We start from the raw sequence: 25421 nt of genomic DNA, 5'->3' as shown, positions 1-25421 counted from the left end.
AATTGGGGGGGTAAAATATTTATTTTTTTGCCACATTCTTAGTGAACATGATGCACTTCCTCAGTTGTGACCTGTCTGTATACAAGACTCCTGTGGTCACCGTTGCAAAAGACAATGTGATGTAGGGCTGAAACTAGGGCTGCACAATATTTAACAAATATTGCGATTATGATTTAACTTGCAATTTAGATCAAAACACTTTGGTAAACTGTTGGAATCAGAGAAATAAAAATAGTATTCCGATTCTATGCTTAGTGTAGTTTGGCATGACAACTAAAGAACAAGCAAGGTACAGTAGCCTTCCATGTGGCTCAGTTGGTAGAGCATGGTGTTTGCAACGCCAGGGTTGTGGGTTCGATTCCCACGGGGGGCCAGTACGAAAAAAAAATCATGAAATTAAATGTATGCATTCACTACTGTAAGTTGCTCTGGATAAGAGCGTCTGCTAAATGACTAAAATGTAATGTAAAATGTAGAAGTTGTTGTGACAGGTTAGGAACCAGTGTTGGTCAGTTTCCCAGGGGACCCTCATTACATTTGAACGTTACATTCATGGCATTTAAGAATAAATTGCAGCCTATTGCACATGTCAATATTGCAATTTCTATAATAACTCGAATAATTGTGCAGCCCTAGCTGAGACTGAAATTTTATTCCATTAGCTGTGAGAACAGGATACCATTAATGCAAAGATTAGTTGTCAAATGCACATGAAGCTACCAATACCACATAGGATCTGACAGAGAAGAACACACGACAGCACACAAATATGTGATAATTATGGCTACTCGTTTTTTACTTCTGAAAGTTAGCAGAGTCTGTTAAATGTACATTATTAAAAAAGGCCCAACATTACAACTTCTCCTCAATCTCCAAAAACAAACATAAACCCCCCCCCCCCCCCCAGGACAGTATAAAGCTGCACAATTTTGTACCAGATACTCACAATAATAAAATATGCAATGCTACATTAAGTGGTTAAAAATACATGAGGGGAAAAAGTATATAGTTTTTTTTTTTTTTTTTTAAACATCTTTAAAGAATATACATTGTTATTTTTCTTAACTAGCCAGGATTTTAGTCAAAAGTGCATTCTATATAACAAATACGAAAGGAGGAGAATCATACAGTAAATCGGAAGAGAAAATGTTATGCAACAAAGAGGAACCTCTGGATATGAGGCAGACAAACACCTCAATGTATTTCAGATCAGATGAAGCAGGGAGGGGCTAGTGTAAAAATCGCCAAAGCAGGAGGAGCAACACTACTCGATCACTCTTTGGGAGTCCATATTAGAGCCAGTCTATTGACTTACAGGAAAAAAAATTCAACAAATATATGAACTAAACAAAACATTTCCTTATGCCATGGTCCCTTCCACGCTATCCACCTCCAGATTGATTCTCCTCCTTTTCCTTACTCAAACAGCCACTCACCAAACCAACCACCTCCCTCCTCCATGACCCAACACATCACTTCACTCACACAATGCATCGTCAGTCCCTCCCTTCACATCGACTCGCTCACGCAGAAGTAAAGTGCAGAGGATACACACAAATGGAAAAGCTTTTTAAAACGAACGTAAAAAAAAGCTGAAATAAAAAGCCTCATATTGAAACGCCATGAAAAACAGTAAGTAACTCATGGTTAAGCTGATACAGAGGCCCAACTAACAGACCCACAGTAATGGCAGAATGGTTGTAGCTCTCTGGACGGGGGGCATCTGTTAAACCAAATCCAATGGGCCAAATACCCGCAACTCAAGGTGGTACAGGGACTTGCTAATAGACTGCTACTGTTCCTCTTCAGTTTCTCCCAATATACAAACAGTAACCTGATCCACCACTCAGCCTGAACCACTACGCTATACCCATTGTGTCAATCCACAGAAACATGTCAGACATATTCTTGTCTGTGTGTGTACAAAAATCACCCTCAGAACCCCCTTCAACAGATGGCACGGCATTAGCAGGGAAGTGCACAGAGGGAGAGACCCAGAGAGTTGAACGACAGAAAGAACATGGCCAGGGCCAGACTATGTAAAAGCAGCTTTTGTTACAATGGCACCAGAGGGTTTCCATTTTGCCATTACTGAGACAAACACACACCTTAATGTTGCTCCTAAACACTGAGACTTATCTGATAACAGTCCCAGACAGGATGTTGTCCGCCCTCCTTCACCCTACAACCCACTACCAACAATCTGACAAGACAGAATCTCTCTCGGTCATTCATCAATACTAACAACAACCGGACTGTCAGAATATCATACAATGGGACAGCGGAACATTCACACAATAAAAAGGTTACATATCCAAATGTGATTTCTTTGAGTAAATGTACAACTTGAGTAAATGTATCTACACCAGAAATTGAAACGCATGTTAGACATACCCTCTGACCTTTCCTATGACTATCACTCAACAGTATGTTCAGAGCGAGATGAGAACAATTCTTCAGTCTGAAACTGAATGTAGCATATTTCCAGAAAATATTACTCGAAAATAACACATTTGATTGCTAAACCGTTAGCCCATATCACTACATCTAGGCAACATTCAACATGTTTTGATTCATCATTATTTGCCCATGTGTGTGACAGGGCCTCAATGTTTGTGTAACCTTATACAGTATATGTAACACTAAAGAGAACAAACCGTTACATTACAACAACAAAAAGTGTCCTGCTCCACACCAAGCTGTGGAAGATAGGCTGGTTGGAAAAACACAGATTTTTCAGTTAAGAGTTGTGCTGAAAAAGTCAGAACCTTGTGTTTTAATGACCTTTTACAGGGTGACCCGTATTATCTCAGCAGCAGCAGCGGGAGAGACAGAGTAGCGAGAGACAGAAAGAAAGCGAGAGAGACAGAGGAGCGAGAGACAGAGAAAGAAAGAGAGAAAGAGAAAGCGAGCGAGAGACAGAGGAGCGAGAGACAGAGAAAGAAAGAGAGAAAAAGAAAGCGAGAGAGACAGAGGAGCGAGAGACAGAGAAAGAAAGAGAGAAAGAGAAAGCGAGCGAGAGACAGAAAGAGAGAGACATGCGAGGTCCAGGTTGGGTCGTATGTGATAACCCGTCACAGTGGCGGTATTTAACTGTTTTGATTACAGAAGACAAAAAAATAAAAAAGAATCTCTTGACAAGCATTTTGTGTGAAGTGAGACCAGTGATGACATACTGCTTTTTGAAGCGTGTGTGTATACATGACGGCACGTTCAGGTTCGTCAGTTTGGTTCTGTTGGGAACGTCTGACCGTGTCAGCTCTAAGGCTGCATGTCAGTCAAGAAGACAAATCCCAGAACTGCATCACAACAACACAACCAATCCCACACTGTTACATTACACTCCAGATGTTACGAGACCTAGCCTATGTATAGAACTGTGTGTAGTACTGCAATGGAAAGCACCAATTAAGCAGAATCTCTGTTGCAACAGACTAGTAGTAGCACTAACAGGCATTTTCTAACCTCCCCACTGTGACCTATGGCAGTGATTCCTGGCCTACTGCTGGTAGAGCCAGTGTGGAATTCCTTAGGGAGACAGTGGGAGACCCAGTTGGCACCAGGATGGTAAACATTCAACAATACCTTGGTGACCCCATGATCCTACGGGTCAGCCTTAGGACCAGGACTTACAACTCCCCCGAATTGTGCAACCGTTGTTTAAGTCAGTCGACGTGAAGGACTAAGTTGATGAAATGGATCTGTTCTGACCCGCTACCTGGATAAGGAAACACTAGTAGAATAATGACATTAGCAGCTGTCAGTGGAGAGGATAAAATGTACACAAACAAGGGATAACTCACATACCGGCACACACACACACACACAGCCTTCTACCATGGGAGGCAGGCTGTCTAAGAACACAGGATTTTTGAAGAATATTTTCACAAGAAAAGATATGAGCAAAGAGGTTGTAAAATCTGTGTCAGTTGACTTGGGTCTCTAGCTAAGTGGGTCACTCACTTATCTAAAGTGTAGACTGAAAGTGTACCTGCCTGTATCCCTCACCCTCTCCCACACACACACTGGTGTGTACTGAGTGTCTTGTTCCTATCAGTCTTCGAGGGGCCGTTCCACACCAGGGGCCAGGGAGAGTTGGGGTGGGGGTAATCGAGGCGTGGCAGGCAGGCCTGGAACCCAGGGCCCACATAGGGTTCAGTGATGCTGGGGGGCCCCAGGCCCTTTGTCCTGCGGTGCCATGTAACGCAGGTAGCTGCTGTCCTCCTGCCCACAGTGGGTGAGGGGCTCGCTCTTGAAGAGGGCGGGGGGAGGGGAGACAGGGGGCACAGGCAGGTGGTGGTGGGGGAGAGGGGGTGGTGGCAGGGGCGTGCCGGGGTGGTGCTGCTGCTGTTGCGACGTGTGGTGGTGAGGGAGATGGTGAGAGGGGGTCATGTGCAGGTGGGAGAAGGTGGCGTGTCCCACGGGGGCGCGTGGGGGAAGAGCCCCTCCTGCCGGGCTGAGGCCCAGAGGGGCGGAGGTGGCGGCAGCTGAGGGGGCGAGGGCCGGGCCGGGGCCAGAGGAGGAGGGGGCAGAGAGGTGGAGAGGCAGGCTGCTGGCCTGCAGAGTCACAGGGCTGGTGACCCGGAAGCACTTCTCCTTGTGGGCCTTGAGCATGTTGGAGAAGCGGAAGCGCTGGCTACACAACTCGCAGGGGTAGGGCTTCTCTCCTGTGTGGGTGCGGCGGTGGCGCTTCATGTTGGGCCGGCTGGTGAAGCTCTTCCCACAGATCTCACAGATGAACGGCTTCTCTCCTGCAGGGGACGGAGAGAAAGGAGAGAGCGAGAGAGAGGAGAGTCAGGGACTAAATCACCCCAATTAGTTTCACTTTCACACGTCACAGAACTTCACGCATGAGAAGAATAATATACAACCTGGCAACCCTTTTTGGTCCTGTGCTGATTAAAGCTCTCTGAACTTCATGAACAAGTTAACTTTGCAATCAGACAGGGTCCCTGTAGGAGAGTACTAGGGGTCATTGCTGTCTAACCACCCACTCAGCGATGCCAGTTTACACTTTGGGATGAGATGTGAAAATGAACAATGGCTGTCCATTCGAGAGCTGCTCTCATTACCCTTTCATTCAGTGTACCCGTTACCGCCCCCATACACAGCATACACAGCATACACAGCATACTCAAAGCAACTCTCAGCTTTAATCTGAGCTGCAGTTTTTATTCCTGAGAGGCTCCGGTAAACCATTTACGGTATGACAGTGGATCATTTAATTGTGACAAATTATACTGGAGCCTTGTGTTAATGTCCTGCAACTTCTGTGAAGTAGGTAAGTTCCAGAGGAAAGGATAAACCTTGGGGGAAGAAGAAAGAAGGACGAAGAAGGAGAAGAGCGTGCATTACAAGGCGTCACTGGGTGTGTCTCCGACCACGAGGCCAAATTGGTCAGCGGTGGCCCGGGAGAGAGGGTCAAATTATTACACCATACAAAAATAACCACCAGGGCAGAGTGCAGGGAATCCAGCCACACTAGGGAGGGAGAGATTACATAAAGACTGAAAAAGAACAGGCCTGCGGCAGGGGAGAAAACGCAAGATGTAATATAGAATGAGTCAGGGTAGTCATTATAAGTAGACATGGAGGAGACGCACCACTGATGTTTTGCCACCCTCTCATTATGTAGACCGGGCAAGGTCTCAGTACCGCTTGTCTTGGGACGCCCTGTTTATAGAGCATCTACGGAGACTCACTGGCTGACTAGGGATCAAGACTGAAGGCCATGCAGACTCTCCAGTAATTGGGATGGCTTTGGTCAGGGAGCATTTCCGAATGTTGAAGACTGAAGAGGTCTGGCTTCTAACATTATTGGAAGACTAGTGTCTGAATATTTGGTTTCAAAACATTTTGATGACCGGAAAAAGTTAAAAAGGCTTTTATAGGAATAGGTCCTTGAGGGTGTGCTTTGTAATTGCACGTTTGTGTCAAACAAATTCCTCAGTGAGTGTGTGAGTGTAAACAGCTGTGTGTGTTCACTGTCTCACCGGTGTGCGTTTTCATGTGCTCGTCAAAGTACTGCTTCATGTTGAAGTCCTTGCCACACCACTGACACATGAACTGCTTGTGTCCGATGTGGACGCTCATGTGGGAGCGTAGCTGGTACTTATACTGGAACCTCTCAGCACAGTTCTATAGGGAGACAGGGAGGAGAGAAAGACATTTAGGGTGTCCCAAACAGCACCCCATTCCCTAGTAACTGCACTACTTTTTGACCAGGACCCATAGGGGGTAGTAGTGCACTATATATGGAAATATGGTGGCGTTTGAGACGTAGCCATTTAGACTACATAGCACATACACAAATCATGCCTGGAATGGAAATTCATAAAGGCTACTATATAATAATATACACATAATACTTACATAAACACACATAATATATACCTAACACAGATGCAGTGGAAGAAGGAGCCCACTACGCAGTACTGGGTCTGCAATACTCTTTAATAACAATGTAATGACACGTTAGTGGAGTTGCTTTATTTAACCACATGGAGCCCCCCACAGCACCACCAATCCAACCAACCACATGTTCCCAGACAACCTTCCTCCCTTTGTGGTTGGCCACACAGAAGCCCCCCCTGGGGGAGGTGGTACCTGCTTCCTACAGAAATGTCCTATAAACCAGAATGCTGGGTATGCAGACGAACACCTGAGGTGAGTTCAACAAGGGTTTTGTTTCCCCCGAACATGTTATTTAGTATCAATTTTAGTGGAACAATTTGAATAAACATTCCAAAACGTTACAATGAAGCCGCAAACGGCTCCTTTTTGTAAGGAATACCGTGGCTTTTTAAGAGGCAATATTCAAACTGAAAATGACTTTGCTCTTAATACTACTACTACTACTACATGTAATTGAACACCTAAATGGCCACTTCATTATTTGTAGTGGCAGTTTAGACCCGACACAGGCACGTACACTTCCGGTCAAAAGTTTTAGAACACCTACTCATTCAAGGGTTTTTATTTACTTTGACTCTTTTCTACATTGTAGAATAATAGTGAAGACATAAAAACTATGAAATAACACATACGGAATCATGTAGTAACCAAAAGTGTCAAACATATTTTATATTCTTCAAAGTAGCCACCCTTTGCCTTGATGACAGCTTTGCAAACTCTTGGCATTCTCTCAACCAGCTTTATGAGGTAGTCACTTGGAATGCATTTCAATTAACAGGTGTGCTTTGTTAAAAGTTCATTTGTGAAATTTCTTTCCTTCTTAATGCATTTGAGCCAATCAGTTGTGTTGTGACAAGTTAAGGGTGGTATACAGAAGTTAGCCCTATTTGATAAAAGACCAAGTCCATATTATGACAAGAACAGCTCAAATAAGCAAAGAGAAACAACAGTCCATCATTACTTTAAGACATGAAGGTCAGTCAATCCGGAACATTTCAAGAACTTTGAATGTTTCTTCAAGTGCAGTCGCAAAAACCATCAAGTTCTATGATGAAACTGGCTCTCATGAGGACTGCCACAGAAAAGGAAGACGCAGAGTTACCTCTGCTGCAGAGGGTAAGTTCATTAGTTACAAGCCTCCGAAATTGCAGCCCAAATAAATACTTCAGAGTTCAAGTAACAGACACATCTCAACACCAACTCTTCAAAGGAGACTGTGTGAATCAGGCCTTCATGGTCGAATTGCTGCAAAGAAACTAGACGTCAAGTTTTCATAACAATCGGTAATCGTTTTTTTTTTGTTTTGTTTACACCTTTATTTAACTAGGCAAGTCAGATTAAGAACACATTCTTATTTTCAATGACGGCCTAGGAACGGGGGTTAACTGCCTTGTTCAGGGGGGATTCGTTTTTTGCAACCTTGGTTACTAGTCCAACGCTCTAACCGCCTGCCTTACATTGCACTCCACGAGATGAGATGATAGGTCATTAATATGGTCGAATCCGGAAACTAAAGGCTCGTATTTCTGTGTGTTATTATGTTATAATTAAGTCTATGATTTGATAGAGCAGTCTGAGCGATGGTAGGCACCAGCAGGCTCGTAAGCATTCATTCAGACAGCACTTTCGTGCGTTTTGCCAGCAGCTCTTCGCTGTGTTTCAAGCTGTTTATGACTTCAAGCCGGGTGGGTATAATTTGTGGAACGTTCCAACAGGAATCTATTCCAAAAACTTCGTAAATAACAAGGTTGCCAAAAAACAATGCATACAAAGTTGTATAGCGGCAGAATAAGATACTGGGTAGTGAGTGGTCTATTTCATTGCGTTTTTCACTCATCACGTTTATTCCGAAAAATGTCTGTCCTCACTCTGGTTGCCTATGGACAAACATTAAGAATAAGCTACGTGGTGAGTTGATGCCTATTCGGCAGCTAGTTAGCTAGGTTTGTATGCGTTGCTACTTTGTATGCGTTGTTGGTTGGCAACCTTTTACTTTACGTTTTTTTGGAACAGATTCCTGTTGGAACGTTCCACAAATTATACCCACCCCTTCAAGCCTATCAACTCCCAAGATTAGACTGGTGTAACCGATGTGAAATGGCTAGCTAGTTAGCGGGGTGCGCGCTAATAGCGTTTCAAACGTCACTCGCTCAGACTTGGAGTAGTTGTTTCCCCTTGCTCTGCATGGGTAACACTGCTTCGAGGGTGGCTTTTGTCGATGTGTTCCTGGTTCAAGCCCAGGTAGGAGCGAGGACAGGGACGGAAGCTATACTGTTACACTGGCAATACTAAAGTGCCTATAAGAACATCCAATAGTCAAAGGTATATGAAATACAAATCGTATAGAGAGAAATAGTCCTATAATTCCTATAATAACTACAACCTAAAACTTCTTACCTGGGAATATTGAAGACTGATGTTAAAAGGAACCACCAGCTTTCATATGTTCTCATGTTCTGAGCAAGGAACTTAAACCTTAGGTTTTTACATGGAACATATTGCACTTTTACTTTCTTCAACACATTGTTTTGCATTATTTAAACCAAATTGAACATGTTTCATTATTTATTTGAGGCTAAATTGATTTTATTTATGTATCATCTTAAGTTAAAATAAGTGTTCATTCAGTATTGTTGTAATTGTAATTATTAGAAAAAATAAAATAAATAAATAATAAGTACGATAAAAAATAGAAGTTTTTTTTTTTATTTAAAAAAAAATTATATATATATATATATATATATATTTTTTTTTTAAATCGGCCGATTAAAATCGGTATCGGCTTTTTTTGGTCCTCCAATAGTCGGTATCGAAAAATCATAATCGGTCGACCTCTAAAAGAAACCACTACTAAAGGACACCAATAAGAAGATGTGACTTGCTGGGGCCAAGAAACACGAGCAATGGACATTAGACCGGTGGAAATGTCTCCTTTGGTCTGGAGTCCAAATTGGAGATTTTTGGTTCCAATCGCCATGTCTGTGAGACGCGGTGTGGGTGAACGGATGATCTCCGCATGTGTATTTCCCGCCGTAAAGCATGGAGGAGGTGGGGGTGCTTTGCTGGTGACACTGATTCAAGGCACACTTAACCAGCATGGCCACCACAGGTGTCTCATAGTAAAGAACATGTCAGGAGTCAGGACGGCAGCGTTTCTCAGTCAGTCGAAATCGGTTGGTATCATTTTATGGATATATACAAAGAAATGTAAATTGAGAAAAGGTAAAAAGACACAAAGTGCAGCTAGTTTGCAGTCTTTCCTGCTTCAGTTTGAAGTGATTGTGTTAGCTGTGTTGTTGACTAGCTTCTCTGAACAATAGTTTCCTGACGAGAGAGCAAATTTTCTATGCCAGGCGAAATTGCGCCACATTACCTCATTGTTATGGATGTGTCCAAATAATTGTCACTAGAAAACAGCTTAAAACAAATACTGTTGTTATTGGATATATTGGAACTAGAGGTTGACCGACTATGATTTTTCAACGCCGATACCAATTATTGGAGGACCAAAAAAAGCCGATACCGATTAATCGGCCGATTCAGATTATACATACACACACAGTTGAAGACAGAAGTTTACATACACCTTAGCCAAATACATTTAAACTCACAATTCCTGACATTTAATCCTGGTAAAAATTCCCTGTCTTAGGTCAGTTAGGATCACCACTTTATTTTAAGAATGTGAAATGTCAGAATAATAGCAGAGTATTATTTATTTCATGATATATTTCTTTCATCACATTCCCAGTGGGTCAGAAGTTTACATACACTCAATTAGTATTTGGTAGCATTGCCTTTAAATTATTTAACTTGGGTCAAACGTTTCGGGTAGCCTTCCACAAGCTTCACCCAATAAGTTGGGTGAATTTTGGCCCATTCCTCCTGACAGAGCTGGTGTAACTGAGTCAAGTTCGTAGGCCTCCTTGCTCACACATGCTTTTTCAGTCCTGCCACAAATTTTCTATAGGATTGGGGTCAGGGCTTTGTGATGGCCACACCAATACCTTGACTTTGTTGTCCTTGAGCCATTTTGCCACAACTTTGGAAGTATGCTTCCATTGTCCATTTGGAAGACCATTTGAGCTTTAACTTCCTGACTGATGTCTTGAGATGTTGGTTGAATATATCCACATAATTTTCCATCCTCATGGTGCCATCTATTTTGTGAAGGGCACCAGTCCCTCCTGCAGCAAAGCACCCCCACAACATGATGCTACCGCCCCTGTGCTTCATGGTTGGGATGGTGTTCTTCGGCTTGCAAGCCTCCCCCTTTTTCCTCCAAACATAACGATGGTCATTATGGTCAAACAGTTCTATTTTTTGTTTCATCAGACCAGAGGATATTTATCCAAAAAAGTACAATCTTTGCCCCCATGTGCATATATATTTGTAATAATGACCATTACAACAATACTGAATGAACACTTTTATTTTAACTTAATATAATGCATAAATAACATCTATTTAGTCGCAAATAAATAATGAAACATGCTCAATTTGGTTTAAATAATGCAAAAACACAGTGTTGGAGAAGAAAGTAAAAGTGCAATGTGCCATGCAAAAAAAGCTAACATTTAAGTTCCTTGCTCAGAACATATGATGGTGGTTCAATATTCCCAGTTAAGAAGTTTTACGTTGTAGTTATTATAGGTATTATGAAGCGTCGACTATTTCTATACCAATTGTATTTCATATACCGTTGACTATTGGATGTTCTAATAGGCACTTTAGTATTGCCAGCCTAATCTCATGAGTTGATAGGCTTGAAGTCATAAACAGCGCTGTGATTCAAGCATTGCTAAGAGTTGCTGGCAAATGCAGTAAAGTTAGAATGAATACTTATGAGCCTGCTGTTGCCTATCACCGCTCAGTCAGACTGTTCTAAACGAGTTACTGGAACTTCCAGCTATAGTTTTTGCTTGTAAGCAGGAATCAGGAGGATAGAATTATTGTCAGATTTGACAAATGGAGGGCAAGGGAGAGCATTGTATGCATCTCTGTGTGTGGAGTAAAGGCGGTCTAGGATTTTTTTGTCTCTGGTTGCACATGTGACATGCTAGTAAAAAGAAAATTGTAAAACGTATACGTTTAACCACATCAAAGTCCCCGGCCACCAGGAGTGCTGCTTCTGGGTGAGCACCCTCTCCCTTGCCCATGGCGTTATAGAGTTGGTTGAGAGCGGTCTTAGTGCCAGCCTCGTTCTGTGGTGGTAAATAGACGGCTACGAATAATATAGATGAGAACTCTCTTGGTAGATAGTGTGGTCTACAGCTTATCGTAAGGTACTCTACCTCAGGCGAGCAATACCTCGAGACTTCTTTAATATTAGACATTGCACACCAGCTGTTATTGACAAATAGACACCCCCCCACCCCTCGTCTATCAGAGGTAGCGTCTCTGTTCTGCAGGTGCATGGAAAATCCTGCTAGGTCTATATTGTCCGTATCATTGTTCAGCCACGTCTCGGCGAAACACAAGATGGCACTGTCCCCGACGTCCCGTTGGTAGGACAATCCCAATCGTAGGTCATCAATTCCACCCTCCAATGATTGCACGCTAGCAAGAAGAACGGATGGCAGTGGGAGCCCACTCGCTCGTCTACGGATTCTCAGAAGGCCTGTTCCAGTGAATGCAGGACATCCCTCTCGAAGAACTCGTGAAAGGAAAACATTTCTTCCAGTCCGCGTTGAGTAATCGTTGTTCTGATGTCCAGAAGTTATTTTCCGTCATAAGAGACAGTAGCAGCAACTTTAAAAAATAAGTTACACAAAACACAAAAAAACTAACAAAATAGCACAATTGGTTGGGAGAATGTAAAACGTCAGCCATGTTCCTCGGCGCCATCTTGTATATTAGCAAACGTTGGAACTCTGTTATTGGTCTATTAACTTATACCACCTAGTGATGTCACCAGGCAAACCAAAACTCCATCCATGCAAAACTTGAGGGGTATACTACGAAGGAAACTAGATCTACTCAGGGTTTTCTAAGGCTAGCCAGCTTCAGTTAGCTTCACATTCAAGCTCAGGCTTAATCCATACTATGATGGTGGATATTGCTCGTCCGCCTGCCACTAACTCTAGCAGGCTTATAACTGCGTGTAAATGTCACACATGGCTAGTAAATGCCGAACTCTTCATTGAGACCATGCTGAAACATCAATCCATGGGCGAGTCGGTACCACATTTTAATTTGTGCCAAAATCTAATTGAAAGAAATGTTGTACTGCAAATTTAGCAGACTATGGTCTGAAATGGGCTTTTAAAAGTGCTGTTTTTATCTTTAATGCCGGCTTTGCTGTGCCTTTCAAAGCATAAGCACCTCCCACTCCAAACGTTATAATAATTGTATTAAGTAATACAAAAAGTTTTACTGCGTGTGAAGTTTCAAATGCATTCTGTCGTTACTAAAATGTGTAATGTGATAGGTATTTTAACATTACAATTGAATATTCAGTCATCTTCCTCACATGAACGGGATGATGCGAGAGGGAAGGAATCTGAATTTATTGGTCCTCAACTCGCAGCTCAGACATTCAGTATAAATGGAGTTACTTGACCCGGGGCAGGTAGTTATGAAGGATTCCTTGCCATAGAAATGTGCCTTGCTAAACGGTGAGCCTCGCTGTACTGGTTATCCCGAGTTGAACTCAGAGTTGACCAGAGTTACCTCTCTAACTGCTCAAACCTGATTTGTTGTATAGGGCTCCACTGATTAGAAGGTCCTATGTAGATAGTTGCTGGTTGAAAAAAAAAAAACCCGGAGGAATTAACACCTATCAAATGTTTTCACACTTTTACAGTGTTAGTTTCATCAGCTGTCATTCAACAATATTGCACAAAACACAGAATAAACAGTTTTGACTGCACTGGTTCTTCAAAAAAAAGTCAACAGTCCAAAAATCCAACTTCACCCATCTGTATTTTTATTCCAGTTATTCTGTACACCATGTGTTTTCATGGTCTGCTAATGTTTGACATGGACATGTTGCATCTAGACCTGGTTGCTTACACCAGCTAGCCGTTGCTACAACTGTGACCATAAACATTTAGGGATAGTTTATATGTAGTCAAGTGTGCCTTGGTTCAATAGTAATCACCATTTTGGAGCAGTCACAGTACAGCAGGCCATATTCCTCTGTTCAAGCAACCCATAGTTGTCTGAATCCTGCCCAATTTGTCTGAGTTAGCAATTCAAACCTCACCAGCTAGAAGTCAATATTTAAGGATTCTAAAACGAATATGAATACATTGGACATGAACACTATTCATTCTCTGTTAAACACTGTCCTTATAAAACGAATATTCATGAGAAAAAAAAGAAGTGTATACACTCTATAAAGTAATCTTGAACTTAGTCTTCTCCAGACAGAATGCAGGTGGATGTTCTATTTAAAAACTCTCCATCCATCATGCATGAATGAAGAATTGTTATTGAAGGGTTTCTGTAACTGGTATATTGTCACTTATCGGTGTTTCCTACCCCCATCTAGTGGTCTCTCTAGCACCCTACTCTATTACAATCCTGTGTTATATATTCTGAGGAAATCATCAGGTGGTATATGTAAAATCAATATTTGATGATATTTCTCTGTTTGCTTTTGTATATAATCTAGATCATGCATTCTATTGTACTAGGTACTGATTCATAGACGTTCTGATGTGTTTTCTTGCTGGATCATGTGACATGCAATTATTCTTGAAACAGAAGCCAGACGTGCGTGCCGACGATTCCAAATGATGACCTGAGGCAGAAACATTTGTGTTTTGTTGTCACCTTTCATTTATGATTTTGAAGGGCACCATGATGGTTTTAATAAACATCTTTATTTTGCTTTCAAGCCTCAGTTTTGGATTTATTTTCTTTATGTTTTTGACAGTGTCTCCATCTCTTCCAATACTCTATAAAGTGAAATAAAACTTCTGTTTCAGTCTGTTTGTGTTTGAGTGTGGGAGGGACAGTGTGACTGCAAGTCTAAACAGCTCACCTCACAGCGGAAGGGCTTCTCCCCAGAGTGCTGCAGCGAGTGAACCTTCAGGGACATGCTGCGCTTGAACGACTTGCCACAGGTCTCACAGGTGAACGGCATGTCCTTAGTGTGAGCTGCAGAGAGAAAGGAACAGGTTAAAGGAGGACAACTACCAGAGAGGGACAGGGGACAGATATTGGGGTGTTAAAACAGTGTTTGATGGTGCTCAAAAGCGAAGAGTATTTATTTTCTCTCTCAATAAAAGAGAGATCTGAATGTAGCTCCACGAAAGAGCAAGAAAGGCAAGCGAGTGAGTTACTTCCAATTGAGATGATGTACAGAGCCCTGCAAAAGTATGCCTACCCCTTGGATTTCTTCACATTTTAATGTTACAAAGTGGGATTTAATTGTCAAAAATCGACTCAACATACTCTAATGTCAAAGTGGAAGAATAATTCCGTGTATTCAGCCCCTTTGTTTAGGCAAGCCTAAATGAGTTCAGGAGTAAAATGTGGCTTAACAAAATCATATAAAAGTTACATGGACTCACTCTGTGTGAAATAATAGGGGTTGACATGATTTTTAAAATGACTAACCCTTCCTCTGTCCCCCATACATACCACATATGTAAGGTCCCTCAGTCAAGTTTTGCATTTCAAGCACAGATTCAACTACAAAGACCAGGGAGTTTTTCTAAAGCCTCATAAAGAAGGGCAGTGATTGGTAGATGGGTAACAATAACAAATCAAACATTGAATATCTCTTTAAGCATGGCTAAGTTAATAATTATGCTGTGGATGATGTATTAAACCACCCAGACAGATACAGTCGTCCTTCTAAACTGAGCTGCAGGACAGGAATGAAACTGCTCAGGGATGTTACCATGGTGATTTTAAAACAGTTAGAGATGGCTGTGGTGTGAGAAAATGGCTGTGATGGGAGAAAACTGAAGATGGCTCAACAACATTGTAGTGACTCCACAACAATGACTTAAATGACAGTGAAAAGAAGAATACAAATATTCCATTGTATGCAACAGGACAGTAACGAAATCCTGCAAATGAATACACTTTTTGGCCTAAATGCAAAACCTTTGTTTTGTTTGGGGCAAATTCAACACATCACTGAGTAACTGCCTCTTTATTTTCAAGCATGGTGGTGGCTGCATCATGGTATGGGTATGCTTGACATCTGCAAATACTGGTTTTCAAGATAATGGCTGTTGACAGAGCTTGAAGAATTATGAGAAGAATAATGGGCTAATATTGCACAATAAAGGTGTGTAAAGCTCTTAGAGACTTAGCCAAGAAAACTCACAGCTGTAATCGCTGCCAAAGGTGTTTGTAACATGTATTGACTCAGGGAGCTGAATACTTATGCAACAACAATATTTTTTTACTTATACATAAAAATGTTAAAAAAAAAATATTACACATTTTCTTCCACTTTGACAGAGTATTTTGTGTAAATTGTTGACAAATTGAAATTAAATCAATTTTAATCCCACTTTGTAACAATAAAATGTGAAGAAATCCAAGGGGTATGAATACTTTTGCAAGGCACTGTATATCCTATTAGGGACATTTGGGAGTTACCAGGAATAGCAGGAACAGACAAACTGGAGTCCACCTACCAACCATGTGCTTGCGGACATGAGCCATTGTGTAGAACTTCTTGTCACAGATCTCACAGGCAAACTTCTTCTCTGCGTAGCCATGCACAATCTTGATGTGCTCGTGCAGCGACCACAGCTTCTTGAAAGACTTGTTGCAGGAGACGCACTGAGCAGCAGAACACCACACACAGATAATGCATTATGAAACAGGTGATGATTGTTGTTGTTTTGTGACAGTGATTTACCCCGATACACCCTGACAGAATCCAAGAACAGGAGGAAGCAGCTGAGACAATCCCAGTGTATGGAGCTGCAGATGGTATTTCCCACACTGCTGTAACAGTATCTGTCTAGGCTGGTTCCTAACGCTCCGATTCCCTCTGCTGGACAAATCGTTTCTTACATCCTTCAAACCCCAGAAATCTGGCCTTGATGACAAACTGAGATTTTAGTTTCACTGTACCTGGTACGTAACTGTAGCCAAAGTACCTAATCAATGGACTCGTTTTGATTGCTCAGGTCAAAAACACATTGTACATCTAATTAAAAAAGCAGAGACCAGGGTTGCGTCCCAAATGGCCCCCTTTTCCCTACACAGCGCACTACTTTTGACCAGGGCCCCCACATGGCTCTGGTCAAAAGTAGTACACTGTATAGGGAATAGGGGGTCATTTGGGACAAACGCCAGCTCTCCTCCTTACCTGGATGTTCTTTTCACAGTCAGTCTGCTGGTGTAAGGCCAGCTCACTCTCCAGGACAAACTTCTTGCCACACTTGTCACAGATTTGCATGCGTCTGTGTGTGACGTTCATGTGCTTCTCCAGGTACCAGCGGGTGTTGAAGACGCGTGGGCACTTTTCACACGCCAGCGTCTCCCGCTCGTCCCCATCCGCTTTATCCCCCGTGGCAGAGCCAGCTGAGGAGGGGGTCCCCTTGCCCTCCCTGGCAGTCCGGCGCGTCCTCTTGGGCGGCTGGGTGGTCTTCTTCCGTCGGCCCCTGGTGGTCATGCCGGTGGTGCTCAGAGCGGTGCACTGGGTCTTCCTCCGGGGCTGGCTGGTAGCGGGGGCCACCCCACGCCGGGCCCTCTTGGCTCTCGTTCTGCGGCTCTCTATTTCTTCCTCCTCTTCCTCTTCCTCCAGATCTTCCTCCTCTTCCTCTTCTTCTTCCTCCTCCTCCTCCTCCTCCTCCTCTTCTTCTTCTTCTTCGCTGCAGTGTCTCTCTGAGGCATCGGTTTGGGGGGCGGACTTGTCCCCCTTTGATACATTAAGTGTCTGATTGTTCAGGTTGACCTCCACGATGATCTGCTCCCGCTTGAAGGACTCCTCCTCCTCCTCTTCTTCCTCAGAGTCCTCGGAGGTGCCCCCATTGCCTGCCTGGGGCCCCTGCGCGCCTCCCTCCTGCCCTACTGTCCCCTCTCTGTAGTACTGCTGCTGGGAGGAGGTGACATGCTGCGGGGACATCTGACTGGGGGTCTGGTCACCCATGGGGGTCTTGGCTGCCATCTTGTTGTCCACTAGCACAGAGTATGGCTTGCCCCCGCCCTCCCGCTTGTACAGCTTGCCCGCTAGGTCCAGGTCTGGGGTGGGGGAGTGGTAGTAGGACTGGGCCACCTGCTGCGTTCTGCGCCCCTCCTGTGACATCCCACCTGGGCTGGACACCTCTCCCTTCAGGCTCTGGCAGGATTTCATGTGTGGGGGAGGGGGAGACTGTAGTAGTGCTAGTTGAAGCACAGCCAGAGATTTGTTAGCAGTGTTGGTATTCTTAAACTGTGAGAGTACCCTCGCTATGTTGTAAGGAGGGGCAGGGGGAACGGAAGCAATCCCCCACCCCTCCCGCCACTGAGGAGACAGGAAGGAGGAAGGGAAGAAAGCGTCACCCAGATTCAAACAGGGCATCCATGCTTAAGACTGAGGACAGACCGTGAGTGCCATTCTGCTACAGCTTTGTTCCATAGGCTTCTGTTGAGCTTGACTCTCAAAGCTTCTCTGGAAGCTGGGGGTGTCTGCTCTTCAACCTCTGAGGTGTCGGTCTCTCTGCAGATGAAGCCTCTCAGGTTAGTCTCTTCACTCGAGGCTGTCAACGTTATATTGTGTGTTAGGGCTTCAGTCTTTAAGCTTCCGTCTTGAGGGGGAGCTTCACGCCGGACTTTGAGCCGCAGTCAGAACTTCTGTGCCTCGTTTCAGGAGCCATCTGCAATCTGCCGCCTGGGAGAGCAAGCGAAAACAGAGAACAAGAGATTAGGCTGAATTTTGTGACAAGCGTGCGGTGCTGCCTCAGAGTGAGTGTGTCTGATGTGAAACTAAAACCTGGGGGAAGGCGTTGTGAACTGAGACATGTTCCACCGCAACTGTTTCACTGGCATGTGTGAACATCCAAACCACACGCATCAGAGCTCTGTGAGAGAGGACTTAACCCCAAAACACACTCCTCCTGTTCCTCACAATCTATTTATGCTTTCAGGTCAAAATCATCTTTCATCAATCTCACCATCTTGTTAACCAGACTTGATATATGCCATCTTAAGTCATTTTTTTTTTTAAATGATACCGTCACATTTAAATCAGAAAACCCCATCTTCCATGTCGGCTTTCAAAACACCAGTTCCACCATACTTAAATCTCAGCGTTCACATTTCAATAGCAGTTAATACACTGCCATATATAACAATATTCGTAAGCTGGTATGAAATATACAATTTTGCTTTATTTACTTTGCCTTTATTTAACCAGGTAAGTCACTGAGAACACAGTCTCTTTTACAGTAACGATTAAATGACGGAGCAATGATAATTGGCAATTATGTAGGCCTATCTTTCCACAAACTTATTGAAAAAAGTAAGCAATTTGCTCATTTCAATTGGCTCCTTGAACTCTGATGAAGGTGTGTGAAACGTCAATGCATGTATGATTTGCACTCGTACCTTAACGCCTATAAATGTCACCCACCCCCACACACACCTATTGTGGCAGTTACAGAGCACCAAATAACCACAGTATGGGAGTTGTAAACGAGCTCAACCACAGGAAACTGTACATCAGCTTCTCTGTGTGAGTGAGTGATTGAGCGAGCCTGCACAGCGCATGTGATCCAAGACCAAATATACTTTGTGTATATGACAGTGTTTGGAAATGTAAACGAAGCTCTTGCATTTATTCTTGTTACTTGGCTTTTGAGGGGTCTTTTACTGCCTGCCCCTATAACACTGTCATGGCAGTGACCTTCGAGGCACAGCGCTCGAGGATATGACACTAGTAAGTCAGACATAGCTACAAATGTAAGCTTTTTGTTATTTCCACATGTACGTTTGACCCCAAATGACCTTGGGCACGGACGCTGACTCAGCACTGGAGTTGGTTTCTTGACTTGCAACGACTTCGAGAGCTACTAGAAAAAAACATTTCCTTTCTCATAAACAACAAACATCCCCTGCTCAACGGCCCAATATAGTCTAACCGTCACAACCCACCTCAAGTATTAGCAAACCCACCCCACCCCCCTCCAACTCAAAACAGGGAGTGTCCACAGCTGCTTTCAAATCAATGCAATAATCAAGACAGATAGTAATATTAGAGAACACACCAGCAATGATTTCATAACTATTCTGCTACAGACAGTCTACAATAGTGATGGGGGGAAAAATGTACAGTTACATATCACTATATTACTGATACTTTGACTCCAAGTAATGATTTGAGATAGATAGATAGAGATAGATAGATAGATAGATAGATAGAGATCTATATCTATACACATACATACACACACACCACACACTCCTAGAAACCTGTGCCAAAACGCTGGTATTTTTCATCCTATAGTTTGTTCCCCCATCTTCTTTTTAAACAGTGAGCGAACATGTTTTCAGCTCTTCTATTACCATGACTGATCAAAACTAATTTTCTCTTGCTCTCTTGTCTCTCTGCAGAAGACATATAGTGAGCAACATGTTTGGAACATCAAATTGAAATTTTTTTTTCAAAAATACATTTGCAGTACCGAATCGGAATGCATATTGAATCGTGAGAATCCCAATACATATCGGTATCTAAGTATCGGGACAATATGGTATCTTCAGGTCCCTGGCAACTCCCAGCCCTGGTCTAAAAGCAGTCTGTTCCGATGATGTGGAGTGTGATTCTGATCAAGTCAAGGAGGCCCTTTAACAGCAGACTCTAGCCCGCTGGACTGTGTCTGAGGCTGAGCTCCCCACACAGTCCCAAACTCTCTGGGCCCACCCCCTCCTCTATCCACTACACTTACGTTGCGAGAAGTACAATTCTGGAACAGACCGACTCAAATACACACATGCAAGCACTCAAACAAAATGCCTACTGCTATGTGTTGACAAATTATTATTATTATTATTATTATTATTATATATATATATATATATATTTTTTTTTAAATCAGAGGACAGACATGCATAGGCATTTAGACAAAAGCAAAACAATACACCCCCACCCACCACCTTTCTTCCGGTGCATGTTGACTTCCTGAGAATTGGACCGCTTTAGGTGCATTACAACCACAAGAGGAGGGAGTGGAGAGCACTGTGCGCCATACAGCACCTCATCTCACCTACCGGAGCATTAAAAACTCCCTCAGATGCTCTCCTGCCCCATGTGCAGACGTGATGTTAGATCTGCCAGAACCAATTCAATAGGCCCTGTACTCTCTTAACAGCTGCTTATGCACAGGAATGTAGTAGGGTCAAGAAGACAAGAGGCCCGTGCATTGATGATCCCTCTGAGTGGAGTGCGTGTCAAATGAGTCACGGCTTTCCTGATGTGTAGTGCAGGCAGATGTAGGCCTACCCTTACACCAAGGGTTTCAAACTCATTCGGAGGGCCGAGCGTCTGCAGGTTTTTGGTTTTTCCTTTCAATTAAGACCTACATAACCAGGTGCGGGGACTTCCTTACTAATTAGTGACCTTAATTCAATAAAGTACAAGGGTGGAGTGAAAACCCGCAGACACTCGACCCTCCGTGGAATGAGTTTGACACGTGCCTTACACCGAAGAATGAGGATTCGTTCTGCTCAGTGAAGATTTGCAAAGAAATTACTGGACCAGAACTTATGACAACTTTGCACAAACTTAGTGCTGTTCCGGTCATTAACATGATCAAACAGAGAGTGGAGGGGGGCCAAGAGAGCATGTGCAAACGTTCCACAACCACACACAGGACAGCTGAGGTTCTGCAACTCGTATTTAGTAAAAATCCTTAGTTAGATGAGTCACAGTAGAGTTTCACTCACAATGAGAGAGCACAGCCCTTTGATGTGGTGAGCAGGAAGAGAGCAGACTTCACAATATCAGTGGTAATTGTACGATTACCTTGTCAGATGTCGAGGTTAAATTCAGTGTAAATTCGGTCGTATATGACTCCGCTTTTTCCAGTTTGGTAGTGCTGAGCGATTCATGCTTTTTGAGGGTGGTCCTGTTTCAGCTTGATTATTAAAAATAAACCGTTTTCTTGATGATTTCTTTATACATTAAATGCACTGTGTATTATGTGAGTTGAATGCTGTAACACAGAATAAAACAATGAATACAATCTGCTGTGAGGTATTGACTACCCATTACTGCTTATCACTTATTAACCATAATTTATTCACATTACTTTAATCAAATACTTATGTTGTGTATATTACATTTGTTTTAATTGATGACTATTATTTCATCCCAAGTCATCTCATCTCTATAGAGCTGCTGCCTATGCAGTTTGACAAAAATCACTATTTCAGTAGTTCTTCAAAGTAAATACGGCATACTGTTATGACTGCTGAATACCAACTGTCAATCACTTAGATCATGTATTTTCAGTTAGAGATACCTTGCAAAGCAACCGCTCTCTATCCCTCACTTTGTAGAATATAGGCCCGTTGGAAACTACAACTCCATACTACATCGCACAGTTCGGGCTTGATCTGATTTGTCTCTAGAGAAACTGCGCAATGTCTGCAATGACCTCTCAGAAAAAAAAATGGAATTCAAATATTTGAACTGACATTGGTCAATTAGTTGTTTTTAAAAAATGATCTAAAGTGTCTGCAAGATGGGCTCAAATCCTGTGCAGTTGGTAATCGCAACTTCATGTTGGTAAATTGCATGTATATAGTGACATGTCGAGGGTATGCATCAAAGTGTGTCAGGTGAATCCTTCGCATAGGTTTAGTTTCAATGCATTATTCTGCATCATTGAATTCCACCCTCCCTCTGTCTGTGGACTTAATGAGCTTTCTCTTTGAGGCAAATGTGTGAGGGTTCACATTCCTGACTCCAAACTCATAAGACCAGCTTACTGTGTTGCGCACAGGAGGAGAGCCCCATGCCCTTGTAGGTATTTGTGCCTAAGCTTTCTATATGTATAGATAGAAGGGCAGCAGCGGTAGGCGATCATGCTTTAAACCTCCACAAGCCTCTGCTCTGTCCTAAACTCTATCCAAATGCATGGCCTACTTTTCTTTTTCGCTCTGTAAAGTAATTAAGTAGTTATTTCAAGTATTTTTACTTAAGTCTTTTTTTGTGGTATCTGTAATTCACTACATCCCTAAAGAAAACAACATACTGTTTACTCCATACATTTTCCCTGATACCCAAAAGTACTTTTGAATGCTTAGCAGGACAGGAAAATTATCAACATTCACACACTTATCATCCCTAATGTCTTTGATCTGGTGGACTCACTAAACACATGCTTCGTTTGTAAATGATGTCTGAATGTTGGAGTGTGCCCCCCGGCTATCAGTAAATTAAAATAAACCAGAAAATGATGCAACCTGGTTCGCTTAATTATAAGGAATTTGAAATGATTTACACTTTTACTTGAAGTATATTTCAGCAATTACATTTACTTTTGATACTTAAGTATATTTCAAACCAAAAACTTTTACTCAAGTAGTATTTTACTGGTTGACTTCCACTTTTACTTGAGTAATTTTCTATTAAGACATTTTTACTTTTACTCAAGTATGAGAATGTTGTACTTTTTCCACCACTGCCCTCTGTGACAACACAGGAAAGGAAGAGGGGGAAGGATCGGATGATGAAATGCAACAACATAGGCTAATGAGACGGTCCATGGTGAGTCTCAGTTTTGACAGGTGAGAAGTCTGTCAACCTTAAAGTAAAAACACTAATACTGAAAGCTCTTAAAATAGATGTCTCCGTCATTCGTGAGAGCTTGCCATTTAGCTACTATTGACAAACACATTTATCTATCAAGTTGGGTCTGACAATGTGATATGAAGGAACTGGAAGCTAATTGTTGTTTTAGAAATTAGGCTATATTCAACACAGCGAACGTGTGCATGGCAAAAGACGCCTCATAAAAGCGTCTGCACAACCGACATATTGTGCTGTAATAAAAGTTGACATTTTGTTTCGCAAGAATTGGCACGGCTGCAGCTGGGCCTAAATCACGGCTGACACACTGCAAAGCAATCCTTTGCCCCCTTCTCAAACATAACAGACTATCTAGCACGAATGCTAACTCGGCTTCGCTTGCAATCAATCTGGCCTAGCTAGCCATTTCGCCAGCTGGCTGGCTAGGTTAACTTGCTAGCTACGTCAATTTGGCGCTAACTTTACCAACCCGCGATATATTTTCCAAATACTAACAATTGATAAAATACGCATGGCTATATTAGTTGAACCCTACAAACTCCAAAACAACGCATATTAACAACTGTTACACGGTTGAATGCAGTTTTGTTGGTAACAACCAACTTAAAAAAATAAGTGCAAAGAAAGGGTTAAACAAAAAGGAAACATTGGTTGGTCAAGACCGTCGGACGGAAGGCCGTTCGGCTAGCTAATTTATTAGGTTACAAACAACTAGCAAGGTAGATTCAGCTTACAGTAGCTATCATTTTACATTGGTTGGAAATCGACATACTAACAAAAGACAGAAACAATTTGACTATATCTACCTAGCTAATCAAGCTCGCTACGCACTGTCCATTTCACCAGAAATAATACTAGCCAACATAGCTAGCGCAAATGTGAATTACCATGGCACACGGCTAACGTTAGCTAGCAAATCCTAGCTAATCACAGACGACTTTCACTTTTTTTAACCCAAAACCTCCCAGATATAAATCGGCTAAACCGATATTTTACACCAGTATACAATCTTGCAGTATCAAATCTTATACAAGGTTAAACATGTCATTATTTGTTAATAAAATTGTTCAACAATCATAGCTACAATAATTTTTTTAAGAAAATCCTATTCCCGATGAAAAACCTAGCATGATAGCGCACAGCTCGTTACATACTCAATGACGGTTTATTGTCAGCAGTCTAGCTTGATAATAACCAAAACAAGAAAATCCTTCATTTGTTTTGCATTGTAGACAAATGTCATGTTTGTAAATACATTAAAAAATCTACAGTAACTTGTAGATAAATTATACCTTACCTTCGGTGAGAGCGCCCTCTTTCTCATTTCGTGCAATCAGAGTTGCAGGGATTCTTGAGTGCTGCAGACGCACAAAAAGAGCCAGCTACTCTTGCGGTTCACCACTGTTTGATAATCCTATTGCATGCTTGATTGCAAATGCGTTTACTAATGCATTTTTAGAATGTATGACACTGATATGTTAGCAGTGCTACTGTAGATCAATCGCTACGTGGCCCAGACAAGGTCTCGCGCGCACTAACGTTACCGACCTCGCTCATCCCAGGCACTGACAGGCAGGCCGCTGTCTGGGTTGGGTAGGCGCGCCACAATTTTTTCGTCTCCCCTCCAAACCAGACAGGGCACGATGCGCGCACTCGTCTGTCCCCATCTTTAGCCGGGAAATTATAAGAAAACCAGAGCTGGATTTCACACGGAATCGGTTACTGGAAAAAACGAACTACTGCATGAAATGTACAGCTAAATGTCAATGCCCAGATGTTGGAGATCTCTGTTGGAGACAGTATTTCACCTTATACATTTTTTTTCATTGCCCATTTCCTGAACATAGAAGCCTATAAGGATGGATATCTGTACTAACCAAACACAGTAGATTGACTGCTCTGTTCTTCACGTCTGTAACCACTCTTAAAACGAAATGTTTAATGTGCAACTGTATATTTAGCAACTTTCCCCTCTCACCTAGGTACTGAAATGTGTAATTGTCATTTGAAGTATGCCAATTATGGACATGCAAATAAGTTAATTATATTTTAATATTTACTGTAGTGCCCATAACTATGACTGTGTGTAAAACGAACAGGAAATCATACTTACATCCCGTGTAAACGAGACAGAAAAAAAAAAAAAACTCCTTTATGCAAATGTGCTAAAATGTCTACAACCTATATCAGGCTGTTGGGCTAGGAGGTGAAAGGCAATAGAACAAAAACATCTGATATGAAACAGAAATATAAACCTAAAACTGGCTACCACTACTTTAGTTTTATCAGTGTA

At 42.5% G+C, this 25421-nt stretch overlaps 1 protein-coding gene across 1 annotated transcript; it reads right to left on the bottom strand.

Moving 5' to 3' along the window:
- Positions 1 to 637: 637 nt before the first annotated feature.
- Positions 638 to 24771, bottom strand: LOC106607259 (zinc finger protein 652). Its single transcript, XM_014204050.3, has 6 exons — positions 24426 to 24771; positions 16703 to 18205; positions 16020 to 16167; positions 14405 to 14520; positions 5994 to 6138; positions 638 to 4751 (listed from the first exon to the last, which is right to left on the bottom strand). Exons 2-6 carry the CDS (start codon positions 17894 to 17896, stop codon positions 4156 to 4158), a joined length of 2199 nt encoding a protein of 732 aa, XP_014059525.3. The 5' UTR covers positions 17897 to 18205; positions 24426 to 24771; the 3' UTR covers positions 638 to 4155.
- Positions 24772 to 25421: the final 650 nt, after the last annotated feature.

This window comes from Salmo salar, chromosome 06, assembly GCF_965601325.2.
Source record: "Salmo salar chromosome 06, fSalSal1, whole genome shotgun sequence".
Lineage (NCBI taxonomy): Eukaryota > Metazoa > Chordata > Actinopteri > Salmoniformes > Salmonidae > Salmo > Salmo salar.
The sequence above is the reverse complement of the archived record's forward strand: the minus strand, read 5'-3'. Positions and strand labels throughout refer to the sequence as shown.

Bases quoted from the DNA above. Each gene is read 5' to 3' on its own strand.
- LOC106607259 (XM_014204050.3), bottom strand. From the start codon at position 17,896: ATGCCCTGTTTGAATCTGGGTGACGCTTTCTTCCCTTCCTCCTTCCTG. The intron at 14,521-16,019 runs GTAGGTGGACTC...TTCTCTCTGCAG, and splicing joins TGTCCGCAAGCACATGGTTG to CTCACACTAAGGACATGCCG. The intron at 4,752-5,993 runs GTGAGACAGTGA...CGTCCCCTGCAG, and splicing joins GCACATGAAAACGCACACCG to GAGAGAAGCCGTTCATCTGT.